This window comes from Canis aureus, chromosome X (genome assembly GCF_053574225.1).
Source record: "Canis aureus isolate CA01 chromosome X, VMU_Caureus_v.1.0, whole genome shotgun sequence".
Lineage (NCBI taxonomy): Eukaryota > Metazoa > Chordata > Mammalia > Carnivora > Canidae > Canis > Canis aureus.
This window is the reverse complement of record NC_135649.1, coordinates 59,763,208-59,776,877: the sequence shown is the minus strand read 5'-3', so window position 1 is coordinate 59,776,877 and position 13,670 is coordinate 59,763,208. Positions and strand designations below refer to the sequence as shown.

Sequence of the window (13,670 nt, the reverse complement as noted above, 5' to 3'; positions counted from 1 at the left end):
AATAATACAAAAGGAATTCTAAAACCATTTTTCTACCTCACCTCCTATCCACCCCCCCAAAACACAAACACAGTTTCCTCTTATACTTCCCCCTCCGCTACAAATATCCACGCAGCCAGGGGTGGGGGTGGGGTGTGTGTGTGGGGGTGGGGGCTAACCAAATGAGCCGCCGCCACTCAGCGCCAGGCAGCCAATGGAGCCGAAAGATTGATTTACTTCCTGCTCGGGTCTCACTGAAACTCTAGTGCTTCACCAGCCAAATTTGGAAAGTTAGCCCGGCCTCCCGTGCCTCCATTGGCCGAGCCCATGGCTGGCCAGGCCAAGAAGAGTTACAATTGGCCACAGAGCGTGCCGGTAACTCTCTCGCTGCTTTGGCTCCCCACGCACCGTAGATGTCAAAGGCTGAAGCTGCTCCCTTTGCCACATTATAACTAGTAGGGGATCCTCATCGACCATGGCCACAGCTGCCTCGAATCCCTACAGCATTCTCAGTTCTAGCTCCCTAGTCCATGCGGACTCCTCGGGTATGCAGCAGGGGAGTCCTTTCCGAAACCCTCAGAAACTTCTCCAAAGTGATTACTTGCAGGGAGTTCCTAGCAATGGGCATCCTCTCGGGCATCATTGGGTGACCAGTCTGGGCGATGGAGGCCCATGGTCCTCCACACTGGCCACCAACCCTCTGGACCAGCAGGACGTGAAGCCCGGGCGCGAAGATCTACAGCTGGGTGCGATCATCCATCACCGCTCACCGCACGTCGCTCACCACTCTCCGCACACTAACCACCCGAATGCCTGGGGGGCTAACCCAGCTCCGAACCCGTCCATCACGTCCAGCGGCCAACCCCTTAACGTGTACTCGCAGCCTGGCTTCACAGTGAGTGGCATGCTGGAGCACGGAGGGCTCACCCCACCACCAGGCTCTGCCTCTGCACAGAGCCTACACCCCGTGCTCCGGGATCCCCCAGACCACAGCGATCTAGGCTCGCACCACTGCCAGGACCACTCAGACGAGGAGACACCAACCTCGGATGAGTTGGAACAGTTCGCCAAACAGTTCAAACAAAGAAGAATCAAGTTGGGCTTCACGCAAGCCGATGTGGGGCTGGCGCTGGGCACACTGTATGGCAACGTGTTCTCACAGACCACTATCTGCAGGTTCGAGGCCTTGCAGCTGAGCTTCAAGAACATGTGCAAGCTGAAGCCGCTGTTGAACAAGTGGCTGGAAGAGGCCGATTCGTCCACGGGGAGCCCGACCAGCATTGACAAAATCGCCGCTCAGGGCCGTAAGCGCAAGAAGCGAACCTCCATCGAGGTGAGTGTCAAGGGCGTTCTGGAAACGCATTTCCTCAAGTGTCCCAAGCCTGCGGCGCAGGAGATTTCCTCGCTGGCAGACAGCCTTCAGTTGGAGAAAGAAGTGGTGCGTGTCTGGTTCTGTAATCGAAGACAGAAAGAGAAAAGAATGACTCCACCAGGGGATCAGCAGCCACATGAGGTTTATTCGCACACGGTGAAAACAGACACGTCCTGCCGCGATCTCTGACTGCAGGAAGCAAGAAAGTGGCCGGCCGCTCTGGGAGCAGCGCGGGATTCTCTCTCTCCCACTCTCTTCCTTTTACTTCAGCTTTATTATTGCTATCTAGAGACATGGCAATATCTAGATATCTAGATAGGGCTCTCTCTCCCCAGTCTTTTTTTTTTTCCTTTCTTTCTTACATTTTTTTTTCCAAAATAAGGGATTCTAACTTATATTAAGAAAGGAAACACACTCACACAGGCATCCAGGCTTCTCAACGCTGATACACAGTTGCGTTAAGCAGTCCAGGCAGGAAACTCCTATATGCTGCCGCCTGGGCAACTGCTTCCTCCAACCTTCTCTGCTGATCAATACATATTGTTTATTTTGAGTAAGGTCTGTTTGGTTGCTCCTCTCTTGGAAGAACAAGGAGTGGGGTAACGTGGGGGTGGGGTAAAGATAGGGGAGGGGGGTGGGACGACAGATGTGTGCCTCTGAATAACCTTACAGCGCCTTGGTTATAGCAGCCGTATTTCAGGTGAAATCTGTTTTACAATAGACTAGTTTTGCATTTTTTTAAAACTTCTATAGCGTTTCTTAATGTCTGCGGTGTTTTACTACAAGCTGTACACAATATTTGTGAGATAATTTGTATCTAATCGGCCACGTTACTATTGCTATTATGATTATTCCTTCATTGAGCTGATGGTTTTCTAATTACTTAAAAATGGGAAGGGGGTGGTAGGAGGGGAAGAGATATCTACCCATCCACTTACTCCCTACCCTAAATCTGTATGGAGAGGAGAGGTACAATGAAGAGAGTTGTTGATGATGATAGTGGAATATATATATAATTTTTTTCAGAGGGCAGAGTGTCTAGATAAGCAGAATACGCAAGTCGATTGGGTTTGCAAAGTACCGCTAAGTAGGAGAGGCGATCTCGAAGGCTTCCACAGAGCAATCTGGGCGCCTGCGAAGGATTTGCCGGTGGCGCCCAACAAAAGAGGTTGGCCTGGGGAGCTAAGAGAGCTCTATACCTACCCAGATCGGGAATGCCTGCACTCGGAGCTCCCCACTGGCCCCTTGCCTCACCAAGACCGCCAACAAGATCCCACCTCCGCTTTCCTAGGCATAGTACTGCCTTCACACAAGATTGCTTTCTCTGGAGACGAGGACCCCACTGATGCTGGCGACAGGCTGTGTCAGTGCCTCCCATTTCAGTTCACAACCAGTTCACTGCTTGCTCCCTGAGTGAGAAACCGTCGGGGAGGGGTGGCGAGTGGGGTGGTATACAGGTGCTCTCTGCTTCCCGCAGAATGAAAACTAAATGATTGGCAAAGGTTACAAGGATTCGTACCACCTCCTCTCCCGTATATACATATCCTTGTCTCCAAGTGGGCTCATGGGAAGCGTCTCCACGCCTCGGACAAGCACAACTGGTAGAAGCCCACAGCGATGATTAAGCAGATAGAGAGCCCCCCAGGCGGCTGGGTTTCTGTTTTTGTTTGTTTGTTTTTGATTTTAATTTTTAATCTGTGTGTGAGTCTGTGCGTGAGTGCGCGTGCAAATGTGTGTGTGTGTGTGTAGATAGCTGTGTGTATTGTATTACTATTTACAATGAAACAAAAACTGCATAAAATCTCCTTAGGCTGTGTAGAGATCCAAAAAATATGCAGTCGCGGAGGCTTTATTGCTAGCTCTCATGTCTACACGCCAAGTCCACAGGGACACCTCATTCTCAATGAGCACACAGGAGCAGGGCTGGCCAAGCACCCAACACCCAGACACAGCCCACCAGTCCTGGCTCTGGGCTCTGCACTACTGGGCTGGCTGCCTGGACCAGCCTTCAGGTGCAGCTTCGGTAGACAAAGCTTCAAACTACCTAAGGACCAAAAAGCCTAGAGCCCCTTGTGAAGGTGCGCTAGTATGGGCTGCCAGGCCTCTGGTCCACCACACTGTGTCTCCCCCAGCTGCAGTTTGAAGGATATGTGTTAACTCAAATCTTGGACCTTTTTTTATTTTTTGTCAAGACTCTGCATTCTGTTGGTAATTGGGTTTTCGTTCTGGAATTTTTTTGTTTGTTTTCCACACTGAGTTGTTAGGGTTTTCTTGCTTGTTTCAATTTTTTTCTTTTTCAGTTAACTGCTATGGTTCAAACCTGAGTTAACCCAAATATTTCTGCCGACTTTATAATTGTACAGTTTTGTATATTAAACGTTTTTGAAGTTATTAATTTAAAGAAAGAACATTTAGTTTATTCATTTAGTAACTGATGTATAATAAACACTATTTTCATTAAGAGTTGCTTTTTCAACTATTTTATTCAAATTGCCTATTGCAATTGCCAGCAATTATTTATTTTCAATAAATTCTGCATTGTGTTTAAAAGAAAACTCAAAGATTAGTTGGGTGTCAAAAAGAAAACAATTTGCTGTAATGTTTGATGTGAACAGTTTTAGTCAAGGGGTTTATATTGACTCAATATTTTATTGTTGTAAAAGATTTAAAATAAAACATTTAAATAAACAATTTTTCCAAAAAAAATGCATTGTTTTTTTTTTCTTTCTTCCTTTTTTTATTGTGTGGTGGGTGAAGTGAAGCATTTAAATAGAGGCACATTTCTGGTGAGCAGGGCATCTGCTCTGCTTCAGGTTAGAAGTCATTAGTCATTGTTTTGATTCTTGATTCTCCCTCTGACTTCTGGCCTTTTGTACACTCACATACACAGTGCAGCCTATTATCCTGAACATGCCCATGCTCACGCAAAACACACCCTAAATGGTGGGAAATGGTATGGGGAAACCTGGTGGGATAGGGGTTTATTTCAGGAGATGCTGTATTAATGTTCTCTGAAAGGAGTGTGTCTGTCTCTAGTGTAGGAGACAGCCACTTCTCTGAAACTGCCCCCGCAAAAAAATAAAAAAATAAAAAAAATAAAAAAATAAATAAATAAAAAAACTGGACCCAGACTTTTGCTGAGGCTTTCATCTCGCTTCCTTTCAACTATTCCTCTTCTTCTGGTTTGGGACCAGTACCCTTCTGGTAGATGAAACCTCATTCCTCTGATGAAGGATGAAAAGATGACAAAATATAAAAAGTGCCCTCCTTCTTAAGGCTCCCTCAGGGCCCCAAAACCCTGATAAACTCTTGTCCAGTTAGTGTTGCCCACTAAAGCTGAATTCTGTTCATTCCTATATGACTTTGGGAGGAAGAAAAAAATCATTAGACAGAGACATTTGTAGGAGAAGTTTAATTTATTCTTCTTTTCCCATTCCTATGTACCATTTCAACTTTGTTATTTTGTCACAAGACTCTCCATAAAATAAGGGACAGTTACTTATAGTGAGGAGTGAGGAGTAATTAACTAAATCAGAAGCAGCTATGTTTTACGGATTTGTATTTACACACAAGACTTATCCAACTTTTTGTTTTAGTAAATGCATATCAAGCAGTAGACAAGACATTTAATTATATCTTTCCAACAGTAAAATCCTTCTCAATTCAATATTCTGAAATGTTTTTGTTAGACAAAGCATAATCATTTAATAATTTTAATAGGTCAGGATTATCACATGTAATGTCCTGCATTTTTTAGATTGCCTAATTATTTACAGCTGCACAGTGCACAATGCACATGTGAGTGTTGTTAATAAAATATGCTACATGTTCTTTGTATGCCCATAGGCATATCTCTCTTTATAAATAATAGTGATTTTATAGAGATGTGTCTACAATCACAAAACACACAGTCTTAAAACTGTTGGCTCTATTTCTGTTCATAACAAACAACTTCTTTCTCTTTCCATATCCTACACAATTTTTGAATTGATTAAAAAGTTATAGCTTTTCTCATTAAGGTACACAGAAACCAACTAGCAATGTATTCTACAGTTTTTAATGGGACCACAAGCAGATATTTTAGGGGATAGTTATATAAACTAATAGATGTAGATATCTGTCAGTATTCATCAATATTTTACTATGTATTAATGATAGATATATTTTATAAATATTTACAAGACTTACTTCTTTTACTGACTGTTTTCTTTTTCTTAAAATATAACTAAGGCCTAATTGGCTTTTATGATGACCTCTTTATCAACCTTGTTATATCATTAACAACATTTTCATTAAAATTCAGGGGATGTTGGTGCCTCTGCCTAGGACTTTCTTTGTATTGAGGTTGCTGCCATCCCATTCCCAACCAAAGCTGTTGTAGGAAAAGTAGCTTTGGCCTCAATTTCTCTTAGGCCTTCTCTTCTATAATAAGAATTGGTGGGTTTCAAAAGAATAATATTAATGGGCGAAGGTATAAGTTTCATCCCTATCACCTGATAAGAACAATAGAAAATTAAGAGATTGTGAAGGGAGTGAGATTTTGGAAGGGGTAAGATGTGAAAAGAGTGAGTATTTAGATGCTACAGATATTTTAACAAAGTCTAATATGTGAATCAAGTATATGTTTGTATGTAGACATGATTGTCTATATGGCTGTGGCTCTCTGTATGCATAACAAAAGGTAAATAGATTACTAACCTCCAGCCTGTATCCTTTCAACAATAAAAGAAGAGAAATATTATTTCTGGGAATTGGTTTCTTGTCTTTAAAAAGAAAAGGGTAGGGGAAACTATTGTCTACATTAGCACATGAGCTGTGTTTGTCTTCAATAAAATCAAACACTGTTCCCTTGGAAATATTTAGCATTCAGATATTTCCCTTGCTCCCAAGTCAGGATGCTGTTGTTGCTTTAATTGCCTGTGGGCTGTAAGTAGAAACATAAATTTCTGTTTTTACTTAAAATATGTTTTACAGTAAGGAGGGAGGAAAAGAAAGGGAGAATGGATTAATGAAAAATGATTAGAGGTTAAAACATAGTTTTCCCAAAACAAGAATGCATTTTTTTCTACCTGTCATATTCTTTTAAAGACACATATGGAACTTCAAGATTGTGGAAATTATTTCTAAGAATTGGCATTTAAAAATCCAGAAATATCCAGACGTTTTTAAATGAGGAAAAAGTAAAGATGCAAAGCACTACCATGTAAATTAATATCACTTGCACTAATCCATTCTGTAAAATAAAGGATAGAATATTCTTTATACATGCCCCCAAATAATAGTTTTAAAAATATCAATCCTCCAAGTTACTCATTTACAGATGTTAATTTTTAAAGCATTAGGAAAAGTGAATATAAAATATATTTGAAATCAATTTTTAAATGTTTTTTTTTAAATAAGATGAAATAAAGTACGTTTTCTTAAGAGCACTTCTGGTGGAACATTTCTAAAATTAAAGGATTATTTAAAAGAATTCAGTCTTGAAAAAGAAATCCAGTTAACTTAGACGTGCAAGAACCTAGATTGTTGTTTCTATAAACAGAATCCACAAAATTAAACCCTTGTGCTTTCCAGTTAAAAAATACATTAGCTCATTATGCTTTCTTTCATAAATATGAGTATGGAACTTTTACCTATTCACACATGATCTAACTCACTAGCTAGAACACTGGGCTTCTTCACAACCTTATTTGTTATCAAGGAGGATTTAATATAAGATGGGTTCATCCTGGATGACTTCCAAGGGGGCTTGTTTGCTCTAAGGGAGAGAATTATGAGACAGCTGGCTTTTGGGTGAAACTCTACAGTATTATATATAGACACCTACTCACAACTGTAAGTAGGTGTCTCTACCTACACTTCTTCTATCTTTACCACTCCCACCTCCCCCTTCTTCTATCCTTACACTTCCATACTAACAGGGTGATGTAATGGACAGCAGGCTGTTCTCAAAGACAAGAAAAACACCAACTCATTAACCAATTCATTAGGTATGTTTTTTCATCTCTCCAGCTACTCAGTTTCCACACTATTCTGGTATAGCCAATTGAAAAGACAAAAAAAATCATTCTATCAACTCCTGGTTTTAATTATATAATGTCAAAAAATCTAGTTTGAGCCATCCTCCCCCAAAACCTGATACATGTACACTGAATTGACTGCTTTCATTATCATCTTGTAAATAATGTCTGTTATATCAGCATCTTGGGCAGAAGGGGGGTGATGTAAACATTTTTCATATTGCTTGCTTCTCATCTTACCCAATTATTTTTCACATACTGGAGAATCCCATTATAATGTGGCTGATTATCTCCTAGATTTGACCAGATTCGAGACCAGCCTTTGCTCTGCTCCCTTTCACAGATATGAAAAAGCCTACTATAAAAGTGTACTTGGAAAGTGGGTGTTGTATTCCCCCTAGACCAATATTAAAGAGTGGTTTGTTCCACAGAATTTATATCTAGCAAAGGATTGTCCCTTCCATAGTATTTGCAATCTGAGCAGAGAAAACCATACACATACCCACACCACCTGCTAAGATCACTGTTTGATATCATATTTTGAAAGCACAGAAAGTAGAAGGCTATGTACCAAGGGTAGTTGTTAATTGGGCTTCAAATGGCATATGATCTCAAACTGCAGGAAAAAACAGCTGTGTGAGTGGATTCATTGCACAGAATAATACCATTTTTCTTAATGTTTTACTATTCACAGTGTACTTGCAGAGGTGTTGGTAGTGTTCATCTTTAAAATCAGTTTTTTTTCTTTATTGCCACAGGTGTACACATATATACATATATGGAAAAGGTCAGAATCAAAGACATAAGTATGTCTTGAACCTGTGGTGACTCAGGAAAAGAACAGAAAAAAATAATATTTGTGAGATTTATTGGCATAATCAGGAACTTTGCTTGTTCAAAACAATGCACAATAGCCACTGTTAAGGGATAGGGATTGACATGCTCAACAGCGAGCAGCAATTTTCTTTCCTTTTTTAAATTTTTAACAATTTTTTAGCAATTTTCTACAAGTGAATTATTTTATTACAGGAAGAAGAGCTGAATGCGTTTACACTAAATTTTTGAATTCTGAACCTTTGGGGTGGAAGTGGTTGAAATTCTAGATAAACATATTTTCTTTAATCACTTTCATTTTCTATGTTATATCCTGGCAGGGAAAATCCAAACTTCCCTTGATTTTACATTAAAACTAAAACTAAAGTAAAATTTCAAAGTACCTCTTTCATCCACCTTGAGTCTTCCCTCTATCATTGTCCATGGTGGAATAGACATTGTTGGCTCTATGGCTGTTTTCCATTGGCTTCTTTAGGGCAGCTCTAAGGAAGCTGGTATGGAACGGATTGCAAGACAAAGGGCTTGCTGCCCCCCCCCCCCCGGAACTCCAGTCTCTCACCTACAGTGGAAGTTCAAGTTCTATATTCTCTTCCACCCCTTAGTGCTCTGCTTCTGCATGTGCTGGTTTGATGCCTTCTGCTGAATTAGAAAACTAACTAGCTTTGTTTTGTTTTCAGTGGATGACAATTGTGTCTACAACTGGATAATTTTTAAATTGCTGATTTAAAATAATTTTATTTTTTGGAGACTTCTCTCTTTATCTGATTTGTATTTTGTACTGTATTTATGCATGATTTAGAGAACTTGCAGATAGAAGAATTTAAATAAAGGCAGTAATATTTTCAATTTATGCACTACCTTTCCTCCTTAAAGATCCCTAGGCACTTTAGAAATGATGTATACAATATACTCTGCAACAATCAATATGCAAATCACAACAGAATGACCACTTCAGGCCACATAAAATGACCACACTCCGTCCAGGCAAAACCTCATTAATATCAATAGGAGTTTTGTGCACAATTGAAGGGCAGTCAGTATATGCCATGGGTCTTATTCATTGCCATGTAAGAATATGAAAAGTCCATGGTCTCTTATCACAAAGGAATAAAGTCTTACATTTTAATGTCATCATATTTGAAGAAAAAAGGCAAAAGGAATTCACATATATTAGATAATTGTTGCTTAAATTTATCTTTGAGCCTTTTGGAGAAAAATGTTACTTGGTAACTCAAAAACCTGTGATACTTAAAAGTAATTGTGCATAATATTTTTAAATTAAAATTGGTACAAACATCTGTAGAAAAAAGCTTAAATGGAAAAACTTTAAACTTACAGTCTGCTGGTTGTTACTAATTACACATACACACAAACACACACAGAGAAAGCACACACACTGGACTTTTTAAAGTAACCATTGAAACTTCTTAAGCTAATAATAACCATGCAAGTAACTCCTCTCACCCCCTACTAACACCACCCAGTCTGCATTTTGTGAAAATGAATACGCTGTTCAGTCGAAGGGGGTGGATTCAGTATGTTTTACATGTATTAAGGTAAATGGGGCTTTCAGGACAAGAGACCCTTAATACTCTAATAGAGAATAATTTATTTTCTGGCTCACTTTTAACCCTTTGGACTATGGGGATATGTGATACAAATTGGAGCTCCTCTTCAGTGTAAGTGGTGCCAACTATATGCTATCATTACCTTTTGATGATATGCAAGCAGTTTTAACAAAATTCTGGAAAACACATAAAAAAAAATCAACCTACCTGTAATGAGGCTGAGTATTTATTGGAAAATATTTGTTGATCTAATCTCTTTGTGCCTGCTTTGACCCTGTTCCATGCCTCGGGCTGTCAGAATTGTGCAGTCCCTATTCAAAGCTCAATGTCAAATTAAAAAGTGAGGAGAATGGAGCAGCATAATAATAGCTTAAAGCTATTCTCCACCTTCCCATAAACAAACATATGAATTTCAAAACCCAGTATTTTTTGCCAAATGAATATATTCAGATTTTAGATGTCAGTTGTAGAATAAAAATAGCTACAACATCCAATTTAACAAGTATGTTTATTGAGTGCATACCAGCAGTATGCAGGGCATTATTGGGTTAGAATGTAAAAGGTATGTAGTAAGGTATGGAGCTTGTTTTGAGGAGCTAACAATCCCTAGGGAAAACAAAAATAAGATAAAAATGTGCACAATTATTAATTAAATGAGATTGGAAAGTGCTAGAGATACTATTGCCAAATTTGGTGCCACTGTTCTATATTTTTGTTTTTACTTTTTAATAATACATTATCATGTTTAAACAGAAGATTGTTTATGCTACTTTGATAATATTATGCATCTTTGTTGAACCCCAGATAGATGCAATTGTTAATTGACTTATATGTATAGACACTGAGAGTCATTGTATCATTTGCAAATTCCTAAAACAATATCTAGCTCTGATAAGATTGAATTATGTTTGTATGGAAAATTTTAAAAGAGATAAAGTGCAGAAAGATAAACACATTGTAAACTTCTAAAATTCACTGCCTGTTTCTCCTCTCCATACTTTGAAAACTTGGGATAAATGTCAGGCAACACGAACTATATGAAATGTTTCTCTCTCCTTATTTTCATCTCTTTACCCTTTAAAGGATTAGTCTATCCCACAATTCTGCAACTAATAACTTGTGTTTGTGTTGAGGAGGGGTCTCAACTTCACCAGCAGGTGCTGAGAGTCATACTCCAAAAATATTCTTATGTGATCTGCTCCCACTATGGATTTCCTTGTATAACATTTATGACATGGTAAAACCACAAGGCAAAGAAGAACATGAAAAACACATTTCCAGATCAGAAATTCCTGTTGGAAAATATAAGGGTATTGTGATTTAAACAAGAAAGGGGAAAAAAAACCAAAAGCCTGGCAAACCCCTTTTTAAAAATTGAATTGTTCTCAGCTAAACGCCATTCTCATTGAAATTTTCTGGAGTGTGTTTCTGCTAACAGTGGGTGAAATAATTTCTATGAGTTTAGATATCTGTGGGGGAAATGGAACTGATGTTTCAGGTGTGACTATTTTGCTGACTTGCTAGGATAATATTCAGAGTTAAAAAGAGTTTAAAATCCCTAACAAAAATTCAGTAAATGGGGAATGTATCCTGTCTTTTTTTCTTTTATTTATATATCTTTTCCTCTTCCAAATGCATTCAACAAAGTGAGGCTTAGAGCACCATTTCAAAATTTCCAATTATTTAGTGGGAACTATGGTCAGTGTGAAATATGTTCCTTAACACAGATAAAAATTAATCAGAAGAATAAGAAAGTCATTCTCAATGAGCCTGCATGTAAATAAATAAACACAGAGTTCTGGAAGGCAGAAGCATGCTTTTCTTGGAGGAAAGGGATAGAAACACAGTGGACAATCTCATGACTATGCAGTCTTCCTAGCTAAGCCTTCTAGGATAGATTGTCAGCGCTGTCAGTCATGCTTTTCAGGAAACGGAGATAAAGTTTGAGTAAAGTCACATAGGTACGATTATGAGCAATGCTCAAATGGGACCCTTACTGACCGAGAAAATGCATTTTGAGTTTGTTAAAGGCATCCCAGACACATTTATATCAATATCTTGGTTGTGATATTATAGTATAGTTTTGCAAGATGTTACCATTGGATGAAAAACAGTAAGGGGTACACAAATCTTGCTAGATTATTCTTTTTTTATTTTACCAAGCCCTCTTAATTTTTTAAAATTTTCTTTCTGGTTATTCCTTACAACTTCATGTGTATCTATAATTATCTCCACTAAGCTTTTAATTTCAAAAATTGAGGCACAATTTTAATATTTTTAAAAAGCTGGTACTAATTATTTTCCTGTCATTCAGTAACTTTCAGGACTCTAAATGTTGATCTTTAATTTTTCTAGATTTTTCTTTTTTGCAGGAAGAGGGAAGTGTTAAGGGACACAGTGTCTGAATAAAACCAGCCTGTTCTGACTTCTTGAATTATAAATAATCTCCTATATCTGGTGTTTATTGAACATCGAACCCATACTTTGAATCTGGAAATCTTGGTTACCTACCTAGGATGCTGTCTGGTTGGCTTAACCGCTTTCTGAGATGATTGCTTATAAAACCAGTCCCAGCTTCAACCCAGGAAAAGGCAACAGAATTAAATTGGTGCCCAAGGAATAATTTATCAGAACTATGTATGGACATCTTGGGGACATATAATTTTAACTATTCAAAAACAATTAAATAATAAAACAAACATTTATTGAGATTCTGACATATCCCAGAATTAAAAATCAGTATAGTTCTGGGGATTTATTTTGTGTTCTCTGGATTTTGACTTGTTTTTAGGTAACAAATCTGCAGCTTAATTACCTGTGGGACATTGACCAAGTTCTTTAACCTCTTTTTTCAAATATTTATCTATTTATTTGAAAGAGGGAGAGAGAAGGAGTGAGAGAGCAGAATTGCAAGTAGGGGAAAGGGCATAGGGAGAGAATCCCCAAGCAGACTCCCCACTGGGCATGGAGCCAGACAGGGCTCAATTCCAGGACCCCATGAGATCATGACCTGAGCTGAAATGAAGTGGAACACTTAACTTACTGAGCTACTCAGGCACCCTGAGTTCTTTAACTTCTGTGTTTTATTTTCTCATCTGTAAAATGGGAGTAATAATGATCATACCTATCTATTGGGTTGTGAAAATTAAAAATATAATTTATGCAAAATGCATAACTTAGTGCGTGACACCTAGTAAATAATCATTTGATATTAGCTTTAATTGATCTGAATGTTTCTCTTCCTTTTCTATGGTCCTAATGTAAGGAACAATGCAATATGTTTGAAATATATCTAAACAGACTTAAAAAGAAATTCCCTTTTTAGTATTGACTACTGCAGTGATTCACATCCCTCTTCACACACACTTCAATACACATGACAGTTGACATTTATATGAACAACACATTTGATGGCTTTTCCAGGATTGTCTGCTACTCCCTGGACATTAACTGTAATGCATGAGCTTGAGAGCGATATCATCCAGACAACCAGTAATCTGCTTATATTTATTTTTTAATAAAAGGTAAATAACACATACACTTTGATATTATAACTATAATACAACACACTCTTTGTGACACACCTCACAATATATTGAAACACAATGGTGTGTTGTCACACCAACTGAAAATTGCTAGCACATAGGAATGTCAATTAATTTCTTAACCTAAAGCATAGGCAAGTAATACTGCTATTCTCTTGGCTTAAGCATTTTAACCATAATATGTCTTATTCCCATTAAGGAGTAGAATTCAAAAGTAACTCCATTATAATAATGTAAAATTTCCCAGAAAAGATGGTTAAATATCTCCTTTATGTTCACCATCACTTAAAAAAAGATTCTATTCCTAAATAAATAGATTCTATTCTATTCTATTCTATTCTATTCTATTCTA

At 38.3% G+C, this 13,670-nt stretch overlaps 1 protein-coding gene across 1 annotated transcript; it reads left to right on the top strand.

The window, feature by feature from the left end:
- The first annotated feature begins 365 nt into the window (after positions 1–365).
- POU3F4 (POU class 3 homeobox 4) lies at positions 366–1,953 on the top strand. The gene has a single exon (XM_077887843.1). The coding sequence runs from the start codon at positions 455–457 to the stop codon at positions 1,538–1,540; it is 1,086 nt and encodes a 361-aa protein (XP_077743969.1). The 5' UTR covers positions 366–454; the 3' UTR covers positions 1,541–1,953.
- The last annotated feature ends 11,717 nt before the right edge of the window (positions 1,954–13,670 follow it).